The sequence below is a fragment of the Diadema setosum genome, chromosome 3 (assembly GCF_964275005.1).
Source record: "Diadema setosum chromosome 3, eeDiaSeto1, whole genome shotgun sequence".
NCBI lineage: Eukaryota > Metazoa > Echinodermata > Echinoidea > Diadematoida > Diadematidae > Diadema > Diadema setosum.
Window position 1 is genome coordinate 40545757 of NC_092687.1, and position 17348 is coordinate 40563104.

At 36.0% G+C, this 17348-nt stretch overlaps 1 protein-coding gene across 1 annotated transcript in view; it reads right to left on the minus strand.

The window, feature by feature from the left end:
* LOC140246863 (uncharacterized) overlaps window positions 1–17348 on the minus strand; it is a 111281-nt gene that overhangs the window by 59828 nt on the left and 34105 nt on the right. Inside the window, exons 10-12 of the mRNA XM_072326190.1 lie at window positions 16521–16598; window positions 1366–1503; window positions 579–722 (exon numbers count right to left, since the gene is read on the minus strand). Coding sequence (XP_072182291.1) covers window positions 579–722; window positions 1366–1503; window positions 16521–16598 — 360 coding nt within the window. The remainder of the gene's footprint in view (window positions 1–578; window positions 723–1365; window positions 1504–16520; window positions 16599–17348) is intronic.

Here is a 17348-nt window from a genome sequence, read left to right on the forward strand (position 1 = left end):
GTCAGCTACTTATTCTCAAAAAGAGAATCTACTGTTGTGCGCTTCTTTAAGAATTAATGCGAAGTGAATCCTAAACAGTTTAGTAATAGAAAGGGAAGTGTAAAACATATGAAGGACAAAGACATATTTACGAAGAGCGACTGTTTCGTTTCTTTATAACGTCGACATTATTGAAGGAATCTTTTTCATCGATGGAAGGGATACTAATTCGGAAAAAACTTGCTATCAAAAATGGTTAAACTTGTGCTATAAACTCTAGTGTAACATAAATGAAAATTTCTCTTGAAAAAAAAAAAGATTTCCTAGGATCACCCATCTTATCTATACCTAATTAAAGTGGGTAAAGGGGCGTTTGACATTTTGTGACTTTCGTGAAGCACAGTTATTTATAGGCAGCAAAACGTTTTCTTAACATCAATCTAGAATAGTTCATTATTTTATCAAATAAGATTGAAAATGCTGAAATTATTTTTGCATTATACTTACAATTTGATTTTAATTGAAAGGAACACACTTTGTGAATTTTCTTGAAAACAATTTAACATTTACTTCCTCATCCAACATCACTCAACACTTACAATGTTGTCAGGCTAGTGCACCCATGGAAAGCAGTTTTCGGAAGAAAATCTATTTCATTTGTTGACAAAGAAAGGTAACTGAGAGAAGAGAGATTTGTAAAGACATTCTCGTGAAGAAAGTGAAACCTGTTCCCGCTGAGATATCTGAAACAACAAAACAAAACAAATACAACAGTCTATAACATAGTTAATAAGGTGAACATTGATGAACATTTACAATTGACGAAAAACAAAAAAACACAAAACTTTCTCTGCACAAATCAACTGCCAAGCAATACGAAATGGTCTATTACAGCAAACACCTGAAAACAGGACAAGGACCACATATCTTTTTTTTTTTTTTAATAAATCAAATTAAAATTATCGCTGTCGAAAAATTAGTGATGAGGATTCATGGACGGGATAGGATGCAGCAGGACATGTTTGTTTGTTTTTTCTGATATAAATCTGTTGTTAAAGGAAAAGATATCAACCCTTCAAGTGGAATTATGGGAGCTTAAGAACAACTTTAATGGCATTAAGAAACTATGATAGCTATGGTACATGGATTATTTTGGACAACGAAAACCTTTTTTTTTAAATAATTTTCCTTTCTCGTGGCAAATGTTTTGTTTTTTCTATATTGGAAAAGTTTGTTAGATTCGAACTCACACTACGGAAACAGAAAATAGAAGTTGTATAAGAATACTACATTAAGCTGAAACAATTGCAGACATACATGTTTATCCACAAATACATGCATAACCTCAGCAAAGTATTCCTGAAAGAAGAGACAGCATTGACTCACATGTTTGAAATGTCCGCGGGGAAAGTCTCATCTTCAATCGAAATGATTCTATTGCTTCTGAGATACAGGTATCGGAGTGTCGTTAGATTGGAAAAAGTTCCTCGAAGAAGGTACGTTATGTCGTTTCCATCCAGGTTCCTACATGAGCCAACGATACAGACAAATAGCATGATGATCCTACGAGAAATCCAACTGAAGATTATCATCATGACAATACACTAGGAAACCAATAAAAAAGAGTCACCAATACTAACATGAAATATCCAGTTATTGAATGACAGATTTTAGAACAGCAGACTTCTAAGCTTCAAATACCCAGATAACAATTCTCCGTTGGGCCAACGTCAGCAATATGGTCGCCACGGTCGCCGCCGGCTAGATGACGTTGGCTCTATGTCGTGCCAAAGTCTTAATGTTCGCCATGGTCGCGGTCTTTGAGATGATGTTGGCTCAACGTTGGGTCAATGTCTTTATGATCGCCACTTGCGGTCGGTGGATATAGTTGCGTATCCTACGTTGGGCCAACGATGGCGATGGTCGGTACGGTTGCAGTTTGTAAACTAACGTTGGCGAAACGTTGGGCCACCGCCTCACCTTGTCGGTGATGCAAGATGGATATTGGTTGGTAATCCTACGTTGGGGCAACGTTGGCAATGGTCGGCGCGGTCGCAGTCGGTAAGCTAACGTTGGTACAAGGTTGGGCACTTGTTTTTCTTTCGTTCCCGGGGGTAGGTGGAAATTATTTGGCAAACCTACGTTGGGCCAACGGTGGCAATTTTTGTTTTCGTACAGCCGGTAAGATAACGTCGGCACAATGTTGGACCACCCGTTTCACTTTTGTCATTGATGCAAAATGGATATTGGTTGGCTATCCTACATTGGGCCAACATTGGCGATTTGTCGGCATGATCGCAGTCGGTGTGCTTATGTTGGAACAACATTAGTCCATTGCCTTGCTTTTGCTTTTGCTTTTGCTAGTGTCGGCAATGGTTCGCACGGCTGCAGTGAAACATACAGTTGGCAGGCACAGCCTTGGGTTAGGCCAATATTGGCCTAAGAGGCAAAGCCTGACGGTTATATAACTATGGAACAATAACAGACCATTGTTATATCAACCATTTTTTTCAAACTCGAATGAACCTTTGGGCCAATATCGGCCCAGCAGTGAAAGTCTGACGTTGGACTGACATCGGTACAATATCAGACCAACATCATATCAACTATTTCTTCCACATTTTCCAATGTTAATTCAACTTGCGAGTGTGTATGCTGGCACGACATTAAGAAATTCGACGTCGCGCTAACGTCATTTTGGCCACCGGGCCAACATTGGCCCAACAATGAAAGCCTTACGTTGGAATGACGTTGGTTCAATATCAGACCGACATTATACCAACCATGTTACCACTTTGAATGCTGCGTTGGCCCAATGTTGGTAAAACGCCATGCGCGCATGTGGACACAACATCGGAATATGACGTTGGTTTCACGTCATGTTGTTGTCGGGGCAACACCGGTCAAACAACGAATGTCGGACGTTGGTAAAATGTCAAATCAACATCACATCAACCTTTTTTTCACTTTGAATACTGCATTTCTCCAATATTAGTCCAAAATGGGAGTGTGTATGTTGGCACAACGTTCGAAAAATGAGGTCACTTCGACGTCATTTTGGCCATCGGCCCAACATTGACCCAACAGTGAAAGCCTGACGTTGGAACGACGTTGGTTCAATGTCAGACCGACAAAATACCAACCATGTTACAACTTTGAATGCTGCGTTGGTCTAATGTTGGTACAACGTCATGGGTGTATGTTGACGTCAACGTCAGAATAATTATGACTTCGGCTCAAAGTCATTTTTGTCGTCGGGCCACCACTGCCCAACATTGAAAGTGTGACATTGGAATAACATTGGCACAATGTCAAATAAATATCATATCAACCATGCTTCCACTTTGTTCACTGCATTTTTCCAATGTTAATCCAACTTGAAAGTATAAATGTTGGCACAACGTTCGAAATATGGCGTCGCTCCGACAACATTTTGGCCATCGGGCCAACCTTAGCCCAACAGTGAAAGCCTGACGTTGGACTGACGTTGGTTCAATGTCAGACCGACATTATACCGACCATTTTCTACTTTGAATGCTGCGTTGGCGTAATGCAGGTAAAACGTCATGCGTGTATGTTAGCGCAACATCAGAATATGACGTTGGCTCAACCTCATTTTGGTCGTCGTTCCACCACTGGTTCAACAGTGAAAGTCTGACGTTGGAATGACGTTGGCACAATGTCAAATCAACATCATATTGACTACATTTTCACTTTAATCCTGCATTTGACCAATGTAAGTCCAACTTGAAAGTTTGTATGTTGGCATAGCGTTCAAAACATTACGTCGCTCCGATGTAATTTTCGCCAACCCGCAAACACTGGATGACGGCACAATGTCAAATCAACATTATTCCAACCATATTTCCACTTTGAATACTGTATTTGTCCAATGTTAATCCAACTTGAAAGTGTGTATGCTGGCCCAACGCTTGAAATAAGGGCCAATGTTGGCCCGCTGGCCAAAATGACGTCGGAGCGATGTCATATTATGACATCGCTCCGACGTCATTTTGGCCAGCGGGCCAACATTGGCCGAACACTGAAAGCCTGACATTGGACTGACGTTGGTTCAATGTCAGACCGATATTATACCAAAAATATTATGATGTATAATTGTATTCGCATTGACTCTCCCAAACTATTTTCTTTTTGACAGAACCTATAGAAAAGAGTGTGCCGAGAAAAGACACTCTGAATTGTAGTGTACAGCCCTTCAACTTACAAAGGGATGCTCTGTGCAATGAATGAGACAAAAAAAAAATAAAATGTAAACCCCAGCAGCAACAAATATAAAGGGATTATTAGATTGGTCAGAAGCTAAGCATGTGCTTTCAACAGATTTCATCCATGACTAATTATGCCAGCCAGCAGAGAGGTAGCATTATTCTTTCAAAACTATACGAGTTGAAAAGTGAAGAGTGTATACAGGATTCTTTTTAAAATATGAAAAATGAGTTTTTCAGATATGCTTAAGAGTTAACACTATTCTACAAAATGTAAAAAAAAAAATAAAATAAAAATAACGCAATGTTCATAGTTCCATGATCCCCAACTCTGACTGGTGATGAAAGATAATTGTTACTTTAGAAATAAAAAACCTACGATTGACTAGGTTAACTTGTTTCACTTTTTTCTGTCCTAACGTAAAATCAGGGGGGATGATTTGTCTGGTTTTCTAACGCTCGGTCACATTAATTATTGTAATGGCAGACATATTGTAATTTCTCCAGTTATTGTGTAGAATCTTTTTTGGTAAGTTCGGAGACGCCTCACTCAGACTCACAACGATCACATTATATCGCATCATCACGCCGAGACAGCATCATTCACCGAGTTGACAATCGAAGTGAGTACGAAGAGGAACTTTATTACCGTACTCGCCAATCCGGCCACCCGTCAGGACCGGTCGCCTGACACGATGCACCACTGTATCGCCGCACGAATGCCCAGTACACACAGCGTTACAAGACTTTAGTGTACAGTACACTACAAAAACCACGGGGAGACACCGCGGGCACGTCTTCCCCCGACGAGTTTCAGCTCACCACTCCTCGCTCCTTCTACCCGAGCGAGAATGTAACCAGGTGCGACCCGTGACCCCCCCCCCATCCCACCCCCCCCCCCCATGGGGTCACGCACGCCCCCAAAGTCCTAACCAGACGTACCAGAAATACAAACTCCAGTGCTTTAAACGTATTTCATTACTATATTCTTTCCTCTCGAGACAGTGCTGGTAATAATCATGATATGATTTCTTTTCTTTATTTGAAGAGCTTGCTTCCAAAAGGCGCTAAATCCATCATTTTCAACAGATTTAGCGCCCTTTGGTTGCAAGCTCTTCATTTGGTTAAATGTCAAAATCATTTTGTACCTTAGAAAATGTCAACTTGTATTTGATATTCATGTTTTAAAGGTTTTTCCCTGTCGTTCCATGCTATAACAAACTTCAAGATGAGACGAAAAATAAAATGTAAACCTCAATAGCAATAAAAATAATGTTATTATTAGACCTGTGTTAAGTCTTTGTCTGGGCACAGGTGTTATCAATTTATGTCATCCATGACTAATGCCAACATGCAGAACAGTAGCATTATTCTTTCTGACGTAATATAGGATTTGAAAATGACGAATATGTAAAGGGTGTTGGAAAAAAAAAGGTCTATAAAAATAGTCTTAAGATAATGTTTAAGGATTAACGCAATTCTACAAAAAAAAAAAGTGTGACAGAATAAAATATGATAAAAATAACATAATGTCCGTAGTTTCCTTTCAAATTTAATATAGGAGTGTAAAGTGAAGAGTGTATAAAGGGCAATGAATGAAAAATAGGATTATGCTTCAAGGGATCATATGGATTTGGTTGAGGGCTAAAATCATGTTTCTATAGGTAATGAGATATCTCTTATGAAATATGAAACAACATGAAATTCCGCGAGGAATTCGAAGTTATTTTGATGAAAATTGGTTTTGAAATTGCGAAGATATCCAAAACGGAGGGATCCTAATAAAGTAAAGGACCCATACTTTTTTTTTCAAGATCGCTTTGATTTTACTTTGTTTTGAATGTTTTAGTCATTCCAAACCTGATTTTCATTAATAAACTTTGACTTCCTCTTAGAATGGTTTTGCTCTTTACTATTTCATAAGTGTTTTCTTGGTATCTCGAAAAAACGTTAAAAGCCCAATTGTCATCTCCACCAATACTATATAGAAATTGTTTGATAGAGTGCGGATAATAATCATGATATATATTTTTTTCCTTGATTTGCTTCAAAGTCAAAGTCATGTCGTACTTGGGAAAATGTCAAGTTTTGTTTGATATTCATCCTTCATTTTTTTTTTTTTTAACTGTCGTTCCATGTAATAAAATACATTGCAACCTGCTGTAGACCCACTGTGCCTTTAGCTCATTAAAGTAGTATACGAATAACTTGTATGGGAAGCCACGTGCCTTCGTTTTTTTTTTTTTCTAAAAATGGTATGTTGGATTGTTGGATATTGTCAACATTTTTTTTTTGTTTTCTCCCTTTACATTGTAGTGGTAAATAATAATGACATTTAAGTTTGATTATAATTTTTTAATACACTTAATGGAACTTGCATCCTCGTTTTTAATATGAAATCATGTTTCCTATGTTAATAGGCCCTTGTGATATTTATGCATTTACGACCCGAACACGAACACACACACACACACACACACACACACATACACACACACACACACACACACACAAATAATGGGCGAAGATAATATTAACATGTTAGGGTTTAGGACAGCTTTGAGATGACCGAAAAAAAACCACCACTTATTTTTGCATAATGTGGCTGTGTGTGTGTGTGTGTGTGTGTGTGGGGGGGTACGTGCTTAATTCAATGTTACAAAGAAGCTGAATTTACAAATATCAAACTAACGATGAAAAAAAGGTAATTCCAGGAGTACATACGGAACTCTGAAAATTAACTTTTTTTTTTAACCAAATCTCAAGTCACTTCCTCATGTGAACTTCCAAAAACATGCGTGTTCAGGGTATTACCGACAACTGAAACACTTAATTCCATCCATTCCGTTTCATTTTATTTCATCTCCGACAATAGGGCAGATGTTCTTTTTTCACCAATATCTTACTCACAGGGAATAAATTCTTGGCAATCTATCTGCATGCTGAGTGGCGTTTGGAACATAATCGAAGTCGTTCCCGTCGAGTTCCCTGCAGCATAAAAAAAAAAAAACACGAACTGCACAAGTAATTTAACCTTACTAAAAATTTGTATGCCTGTGCAATGCACAAACACACACACACACACATATACACAAACATACTTTGTCCTTATTTTATTTGGCTATATGTATATATATTATACACACACACACATATATATATATATATATATATAGAGAGAGAGAGAGAGAGAGAGTGAAAGAGAGATTGGGATGATGCTGATACCCCTACCGTACGCCTCTGTCATTTACGAAGAATTATCATGTTTAATTACAACACAAATGACCTTCCCAGCATTTTTATTTCAATGTTTCCACGAAATCAATCTTTTCATAATTATCCCACCAGGCGATCTAATGACTTTTATTTACCCCTTCTGAGAACTTTATTGGCTCGAAATTCATTTATATACACTGGCACTAGATTGTGGAATTCTTTAAGCTGTGATATATATAAAAAAAAAATCTTGATCTTTGAATTCGTTTAAGCGGAAGTTGAAACTGTTTGTTTGTTTTTTGTTGAATTCATACTAAGTTAACATACTATGTATTACTTAGCTGGTCTCTTTAACCTAAGGGTTCATCGTCAATCATTGAATTCAGCATCGTGTATTTTTCTAGATTATCTTATTTGTACAAACTTTGCTTAGGTGCACAAGCTCTGAAACACCTCAATATTACTTCTTCCGATCCCGATGTTCAGCTTCTTGGCTTTCCTTTCATTTCCTGTTTTCTTTCTTCCCTTTCTCTCCATTATTATTTTGTGCTTTATTACTTTTAATGGTATACCCTTCTGACGTCAAGTCATGTAATGTCATTGTGTTTTTCCTGTCTTGTTCTGTCCTGTCTTTGTAAACAAATGATATGTTCACAAGAATCCTTTGAATGGTTCACAATTTACAAGCATGCTTTTCAGTGGACCTCTCAATACTCTTTCTTTTTTTCTCTCCTGACATAACTTTTTGCCGGTATGCATGTATAATTTTGTATTTTGTTAATCATTATCTATCATGTAAAGTCGAATACATGCCTATGTTATATCTTCTGATTCACTTCATGTTATGTTTGCCGAAGAGAAAGGAAGAATGAAGTAAAATGAAATGAAATGAAATAATCGTCGAGACAATGTTGTGATGAAAGAAGATGTTGCAGGATGGCGGCTGGTGGAACCTTTCGACCATCTGTCTTCTTCAGCTTTATTGTCTGCTAAGCAGACGTGTGTGTTATCGTGGGTCGCCCGCCAAATAACAGGACAACCCAAGAAACACAGACACTTCTGCTTAGCAGACAGTAAAGCTTAAGATGACCGGAGGTCGAAAGCTTCCACCAGCCGGAATCCTGCAACATCTGTTGCCATCATTACATATGATTTCTCAATGATATATATATATATATATATATATATATATATATATATACAGATATATATATATATATATATATATATATATATATACAGAATATATATATTGAGTTGTTCAATAAACTCATTCTTATTGGCGAAATAATGCATTACTATTCAAATTTATGAAATAAAATAACAAAGCAGTACCCGCTGCATGATATAAGGATTAGAACCAACACTTGCTGTCGGGCGAAAGCTCGGTGGTCTAGTGGAGATGACGCCTGTCCGGTGATCAGGAGGTCGTAGGTTCGAATCCTGCTCGAGTATGTACGCCCATGATTTTTTTTATCATGGCTACTACTAAAACACTGATCAATTCAGTGCTTATTTACGTCGATGTAGGGCAATTTGTCAATCAGTTGCAATAATGCATTACTAGTTTATTTCTTGATTCTTCGCTATATATATATATATATATATATATGTATATGCAGACTATATCATTGAGAAATCATATGTAATGATGGCAACAGATGGCATTATATATATATATATATATATATATATATATATATATAATCATATATATATATATATATATATATATACATATATAATGCTATTTTTGGCATAGGGGGAAATCCATAATTTGTTAAAGAAAAATAATGATAATTTGGTAATTAGGGAGAATTTTATGAAAAAGACAAAAACAAGCATTTTAATGAATTAACTGATCCCATAATTGATAAATGTAAACTAGTAACTTATATAAACTTTACTGTATAACCATAGGATACTATTTCCTTTGTTGTATATGATTAATAGTGCTTGATAGATTTTTGGTTTATTTTTTTTTTAATTAACAATTTCCCTTAGTGCATTAAAATGCGCTAAGGTGACTTATATAACAAATCTATGTGGCAAAATATAGGGTGAATTAGAAGAACTCTCCCATAGTACAATATTCTCTGCTACCCTCTACACTTTATTTCACGCAGTTCCAAGGGTGTAAGGGTACAGGAAAGCTAGTAAACAAGCGTTGAAAACGCTAAGGGGAATCGAATATTTCCCCCAAAGGACAGATTCCCCTTTTCAATAGGATATGGCCCAAATTATATAATTTTTTTTATACATGTTATATTATGAAGACTTGAATATAACAACGACCAAGTCCAAGTTTTGGCCAAATTCAGTTTGCATGACAAATTGTAGCTTATGGATGGACTCATCTTGTGTATTAATGGTAAATCCTAAGTACCCGCGGCAGTGCCTAAAATGAATGATTTAACTTGTATATGAATATAAGAATGAAGAACTTGGGTCATTTTTACATTCATATTATAGCGCCCTCTCTCATCTTTCTCTCATCCTCTACAGCAGAATATCATGTATATGATTCAAAGAACGACCCAAGTCCATACGAATCAAAGAACGACCCAAATCCATCACACAAAATGCCCTCTCCACAATTAATGTAAATGTTAATTGTCTTATATTGTATGTTTTTGATAATCAGGTTATACAATGTTGCCTTCCCATCAAAGTGAAAAAGAATATTATTAGACACAAACACAAAATGAAGGTTTGTTTTTTTTTTTAAGTTTACTCGAAATGGTCTTCCATGGTCTTCCATGGACTTGGATCGTTCTTATATTCAGATACTTATATATATATATATGACCGTGCACCACAAAACGAACAAAAAGTCGCACACACTGATTTTTGCGAGAGGACTGAAAATAACTGAAATCGGTCAACCTAGCCGATCTAGACTTTTTCATATTTTCTGGAAGAGCAAGTCTTTTTTGACATTATGCTAAAATTTGGGGTGTTAAAACGGGCGGGAAAGTGTGTTTCTTTTTAGCAGTTTATCTCGATTATTTTTGGTAGAATAGTGTGATTAGGTGTGTCTTTAGAGTCCCATTTTCATTTCTGAAAAACCTTGTATACACTCTACACTTTCAACTTTAATAACTTTTGAAAGGATAGTGTTACTGATTTGAAAGTTGGCGTTAATTTTGACAGAATGTGTTAATGAGGCATGCTTAATTTCAGTTTAATCTAATAATCCCTACATTATTGTTACTCGGGTGGTTTACTTCCTGTTGTTGTTGTTGTGTTTTTTTCCCCCATTCATCCCACAGCCAGCACGGTTTGGTAAAGATTAATCGCCTGAATAGACACTGTACTTCATTGCCTCTATTCTCAGTTCACACTTTCCCTGAGTTTGTGATTTTTTCCCCATATTTAGATAGGGTAGGAGAGTCTATTTGCTTTCAGTTACACATCATTTTAAAGCTTAAAGTCTGCTCTTTCAGAATATGGTCTTAACTACAAATTCATGTCTGCCGACTTTTTGTTTGACTTGTGATGCAGGGTCATATATATATATATATATATATATATATATATATATATTATATTAACGTTTGTGAAATACATCTCTGTGACATTACAAACAAATGTATAATAATGATTCATGCTCACAAATATTGCAATTGAGGAAGACAATCAAATGCATGTGGATCCAGCGTATCATCGTCCAAGGCGTTGTGTTCGTTTTCGAGATAAAGACGGCTAAGTGACCGCAACTGGCACAAATCTCCTTTATTTACACCAGAGATGAAGTTATTCCCGAGGTATCTGAAGGTGGATAGTGATAGAAAATGAGACACAACCAAAAGGAGGTACAATTTTCATTTTTTGTTTTCATTTATAAAGACAAGCACTGCAAACATCATCAATTATGTAATGATTTCAAAGCCACAACTGCTGTCATTTATCGTTATGAATGTTCTATAGGATCTTGACCAAGTGTTCTTTCAGTTGGGCAGATGTTTGAGACCTTTCATTATTCACCTGTTATTATCATGTTTTCCATTGATCTCTACTAGCAGTACTGTTCGAAAAGAACATCAATGTTTTAAAAAGTATCTATCTATTTCCATTTGCAGATCAAATCTCTGATTGACTGATTGATTGATTAAAAATACTATCCATTTTGTGTTCACAAAAGCAATAAAGGAATATGTAGTTACTGAGTTATAAGAATTAATGATTTCTAATATACAATATCAATTTTCCTATTTTAACGGAGAAAAATAATTAAAACAAGTATACAAATAACATCACTGGTAACAGATGGTAGTAGTCCAAAGAGCCAACATAGCATTGTGGAGGTTTAATCAAAAGTGCACCTTCCATTGATCAAATTAATTAACAACCAAAAAAAAAAAAAGGATGATAATTATTTTGACAACATGATACAACAATAGAACATACACAGGAATGGTATAAAGAACCACATCAACTAAAATAGCTCCGGTGTACAGAATGAAGATGAAATTGCTTTTGATTAGCCCCCAGATTGATATCTGGGGTTTTATGTTACACTGTTCTAGCGTTTCCATTGAATCACAAATGACGCCATAGCAACAGTTTAAAATTTCATTATTATAATTTTTACTATTGTTATCATCATTATCTTCATTGTTATTGCTTTTTCATACAATTGACCTCCAACATAACGCTAACCAGACTAATCATAATTAGTCTGGATCGATGCCCTAACAGGCATCGATCATCTGATTTTAGTCGAAATTTACGATCACGCAATTGAAAAAAAAAAGAGAGGAGAAATACGGAAATTACACGATAGCTTTTTGAATCACTTACAGCTCTTGAAGATTTGGAAGAGTGCTAAAAGGCACGTGACTGTTAAATCTCTTCCGGTGGAGGTCATTTGAAATCCCTCCGAAAGCATCGACAGCAAATAGGGTTATGTTTCTTATGAGGTTGTGGTCAACGTGTCTGTTGTTGGGTAAAATGAAAAACGTATCCAAACATGCTTCACGACAGAAGAAAGTTAACAATCATAACAATGTTTCCATTGTACATGTACATCTACTAATAATCTGATAAGATTGACTTTATTATTATTTTTTTTTTTGTTTGGGAAGGGGGGGGGGGGAGTAATATCTTAAGAATCTCTAAACCAAACTTGGTACAGCGGTGTATAATGACATGTATAGAAGAAAATAATGATTAGATGTGGATGATTAGGTCCATTTCAGGTAAAATTACCACGGACTCAAACCATACTATACATTGTAGGAATAGTGGAAAATTTTGGTTTATTTGTACTTAAGAAAATGCTTCAGCTTAGTATAAATTCATTTTACCGAGTGTATTACTGCTACAGTGAGATGACTGATTGAACGAGAGAAAAAAAAAACTGAAAGCAATTAGTATCCCTGCTTTTTAACGTTTCTGTTTTAATAGCAAACCGCCGAGAACGATAAACAGTAACGGATGTGCCATTATCACAGTAGCATACAGCACTGTAATAGCAAAACAACAACAAAAAGTAAGATCTGTCTTTTGGTTGATTTTCAAGACATAATGTACAGCTATCGTTGCATTATGTTTTCCAGAATTGTCGGAAAGTGTGACTTGTACAGCTTTACACAATGTTTTGTTTGTTTGTTGTTGTTTCTTATTTTCTACATTTTGCTTGATTCTAGGTTATAATGCGTTGTTACCATGGTAACACAATTTCACTTACTATTTAAAAATTTGTCGTGCATAGCTAGTTATTAAACTAAGCATGTGTATCATATTTCATTTGAATCTCTTGAAACCTGGAGAAATAGTTCTACCTTCAAGTCTTATCCGATTTAGGAATATAGGCCCCAATGTGCTGTTACTTTGGAAAAGATACATTATGTTGAAGCTGTGTCCTGCATCTTCACAAAGAACTCAACATGACTGCCAGAATCCATATGAATTGCTTGAATGCTAAATGGTTCGATTAGCAAACATTTTATCTGATATGTGTGTGTGTTAGAGTCAAAGAGTCACACCGTTGAATGTTCATGTATGTCTGTACGTTCGCGGGTGCTATAACTATTAAACGCATGTGCAGGGGTGTGCCTGTATGACGTCACTGCATGACGTAGGATACGATACTCTCCTGAAGAGTCTTAGTTGTTATGGTGTGACTGATCAAACGATGTGTGTGTGTGTGTGTGTGAGTGTGTGTGTGTGTATGTGTGTGCGCGAACGAGTGTGTGTTATTTTTGTTTGCCTTCACCTGTATGTATCCAGTGATGTACATGTGTCATGTATGTATTATCCCTCGGAGTACTTGTGAATGTGTGCATGTGCCACGTACTTAAACCTTTTGCATAAACGTATCATTTCTATTTCCTATTCTATTCTTTCCATGGTTGTTGTCTGTCAAGATTACTACAGCCAATGAAATTCCCTATCACCAATATTCTAATTAGTATTCATATATAAATATGAATTTCTATGAAATGTCTCGGCGTATTACGAAATTGATTTAAGAAAAATACACATTTCTGGTTTTTGAACTTGACCATCACATAACAAAAAATGCGGCGAATATCACGTAATGTAAGCTTTTGGCAAATCTGTAATAATTTTTTATACCATTTTTTTTCTATTTTAAGAAAACTCTTATGGTGATAAATAGGGATGTGTTTATGACATAGGTCAAGAGTGTGACTTCGTTAGAGTTTTTCCCTTGAAGAGAGAAAGGATCAAAGTCAGAGCTATAAAAAACACGATACTTTTTTGCATTAGTAGAACGAAAAGTGTCCTCACGAAAGGATAGGAAATGTGCGTGACTTTTCATAGTTGAGACAGTATGTTATGTTGCTATTTATATCAAATTTAGGTCCTAAAGCAATCATTAAAATGCTCGTTTCGTTTCACTGGAAGTATAAGCAAATGACTTTCGAGTAAACTTGGATCAGAGAGCCGCTGAACAACATTTTTTTTTTTTTTTTTTTTTTTTTTTTTTTTTAGCTGTTGCTGCGTGTCACATCGCCGTGTCCGCAGCAGGCCTGCGCTTTTAGTCCCACCTTGTTAAAACGCGCACTCACACTGTACGGACAAGGACCAACTTGCCCATGACGTTACGTACCTATTTTATCTATGGTAATTTGTATGGAATGCAGAAGTAACTAAATTGGTTATGATTGAAGTAGAATATTGATTGCAAATCACCTGAAATGCTTAGATTTTGGATTCTAACTGCACAAGCACTGAGTTAGAAGTTGGGGGAATCAAGAAAACGCAGCTGTAACATTAGGTTCTAGGCACCTGACTGTTGATTTATCAGACTCTCATAATGACTGTAAAATCAATATGCAGGGTAGAACTTTTATTCTGCAGTTTGCTAGGAAGCGACAGTAAACTGTATCATGATTTTATATTCTGTGTCAGTGTGTGATTAGTACTAGCTGCTCAGACGCGGCTAGATCTCTAATCCTACATAATTCTGGTTTATGAAGTTCTATGCATTTGGAATAGAGGCTAAATCTGGAAGTGTAATATTAAGTTTGACACATTTGTGAATTATGTCAGAGAAAAAACAACCAAGAACATCACAATAATTTTGTTGAAGTGTCACAGCTCAGTGCGACAATTACCGGTAACTAAAAAGGCAGTTACACTATAGGTAAAAAGATCAACATGTTTCCTTTTACTTGCATGGTGAATTTCTATTTACGTATACCCACTTCACCTGGATATGTATTATAAATATATGTATTTCTTTATTAATCTTCACATTCAGGGTTATGGTTCCATTTATTTTTTTTTAATGGTATAGTTCCCCCCCCCCCCATAGCAGGAATAAATCTCTACCATCTACCAAGCCATCAAAGAATTATGGAAAGTCTTGATTCCCTCATATTTTGCATGTTACTATAATTACATAATATTATGACCATATGACCTTGGAGTGAATGAGGGAATTGCAGCAATAACCATCGACCAATATAACTCAAGCCATATCAAAGAATTATGGAAAATCTGTCCAGTTTTCTGATTCCCTCGTAATCTCGTAATCTTTAAGGTTCATATGACCAAATATGATAACATAATATGGCTATTCAATGGGTTGTCACTGACTGGCAGTGGGCTTGCTTTGCTACACCATGCCCTGCGTAGGCCTACAGTAGCACTAAAAAAAAAAATCAGAATCTAGCTGGATAATTGGTCCCGAAACAAGCCTAAATCCAGGTTTACGACAGATTGAAGTAATTTGTGATTATGATTATTCAGTTCAGTTTCTTTTCTTAAATGAAGCACCCTTTTAGTCAGTCAACCTCTGTAGCACGGTGGGGCCCATTTCGATCCAGCTGGCTAGCTACGCGGGCGGGCATGTGTGGAGGGGGGGGGGTGCAAAGGTTTATACGTAAAAGATGTACTTCCTCAGAAAGGACGAACTTCACGTTTTCTTAACTTGTTTGTTTCCTTGTTGATCGGTAAATATAATGAATTGTGATGCATAATACATTTGTAATGATGTATGTGTTTGCCGTATTGTGATTATGAATTATGCTTGAATAATTGAGTATATAAGGACATTTTATCTATTTGTATGTGTACATGTACATAAATATTATCATTTATGTTTGTGTGGATGTATGTATGCAGATATTCCTATGTGTATGCCCATATGCCAACAAGAAGAACTTCCTAAATGGCAATAATGAATCTGAATCTGAATCTGAATCGGAAGCTGAATATGATTATATGCATACCGCTCCACCCTGGTCAGTCAAGAATAAGTCATGATGCTGTTCGCTGATTGGTCATTGGGGGAAGGGACTGTCTTCCTGGCTTTGGCAGGTTTTGGAAACAAACCTATATCAATATGTTATGAATCTCTCATGATACTACACTGAAATTCTCAATTCATTAAAAAGGAAGTTTCAGATTGTGGGCATGGTGATCGATAAAGCATAGAACACACACGTATGTCAACACGTGAAAAATTACCTTTTTTAAGTGATTTGAACAGGTTTTGGAAACGAACTATTCTACATTGAATATTTACATTGACCTTTAACAAATATGTATGACTTAATGTTGAAGTTTCGTTTATGGTAATGCAACACGTCAGGTACGTATACTATGACACTAGAAAACACTTACAAATATTTCAGATTTTCGTAGTATTCCGTGGAAAGGACACCGTGGGGGAAGTACGCAAGTTTGTTGTCACTTACAAACCTGTATATCGTTAAATGGTATGTTAAACCAAAGTTGAAATAGAAAATATAAATACATATATATATATTTGCAAGGTTTGCATATTAACTACTCAGTCCATTTGAATCAGAATGATTCCAAAGTACCAATTGAAAATATCAAACAATGCTATTATACCATTATTATCTATTTGACAATTCAGTGTTTAAACATGTATGCATTAATATCAATCACTACATTATGTTTCAAATGTAATTGATTGCTTGCGAAAAATTTGGGATGGATTGGCTAGTAAATATTATTGTTTTTTTTTTCTTTCTCTTTTTTATATGTGACCGTGCATCACAAAACGAGCAAAAAGTAGCACACACTGATTTTGTGTGAGGACTGAAAATAAGTGAAATGGGTCAAACTAGCCGATCTTGACTTTTTCCATATTTTCTGAAAGAGCAAGCCTTCTTTTACAATATGCTAAAACTTGGGATCATAAAACGGGCGGGAAAGTGTGTGTGTGTGTTTTTTTTTAGCAGTTTATCTCGATCATTTCTGGTAGCATAATGTGATTAGGTGTGCCTTTAGAGTCCCTTTTTCATTTCTGAAAAACCTTGTACACACTCTTTACTTTCAACTCTAATACTCTTATACTTACTAGTGACATTTTCACACAATATGACCTTGTACATTTGTGTCAAGTATATTTTCTTTTTCTTTTCTTCTACGATCAAAAGACATGATTGTATATATTTTGTATTCTTGTTTTGTTGTCAATAA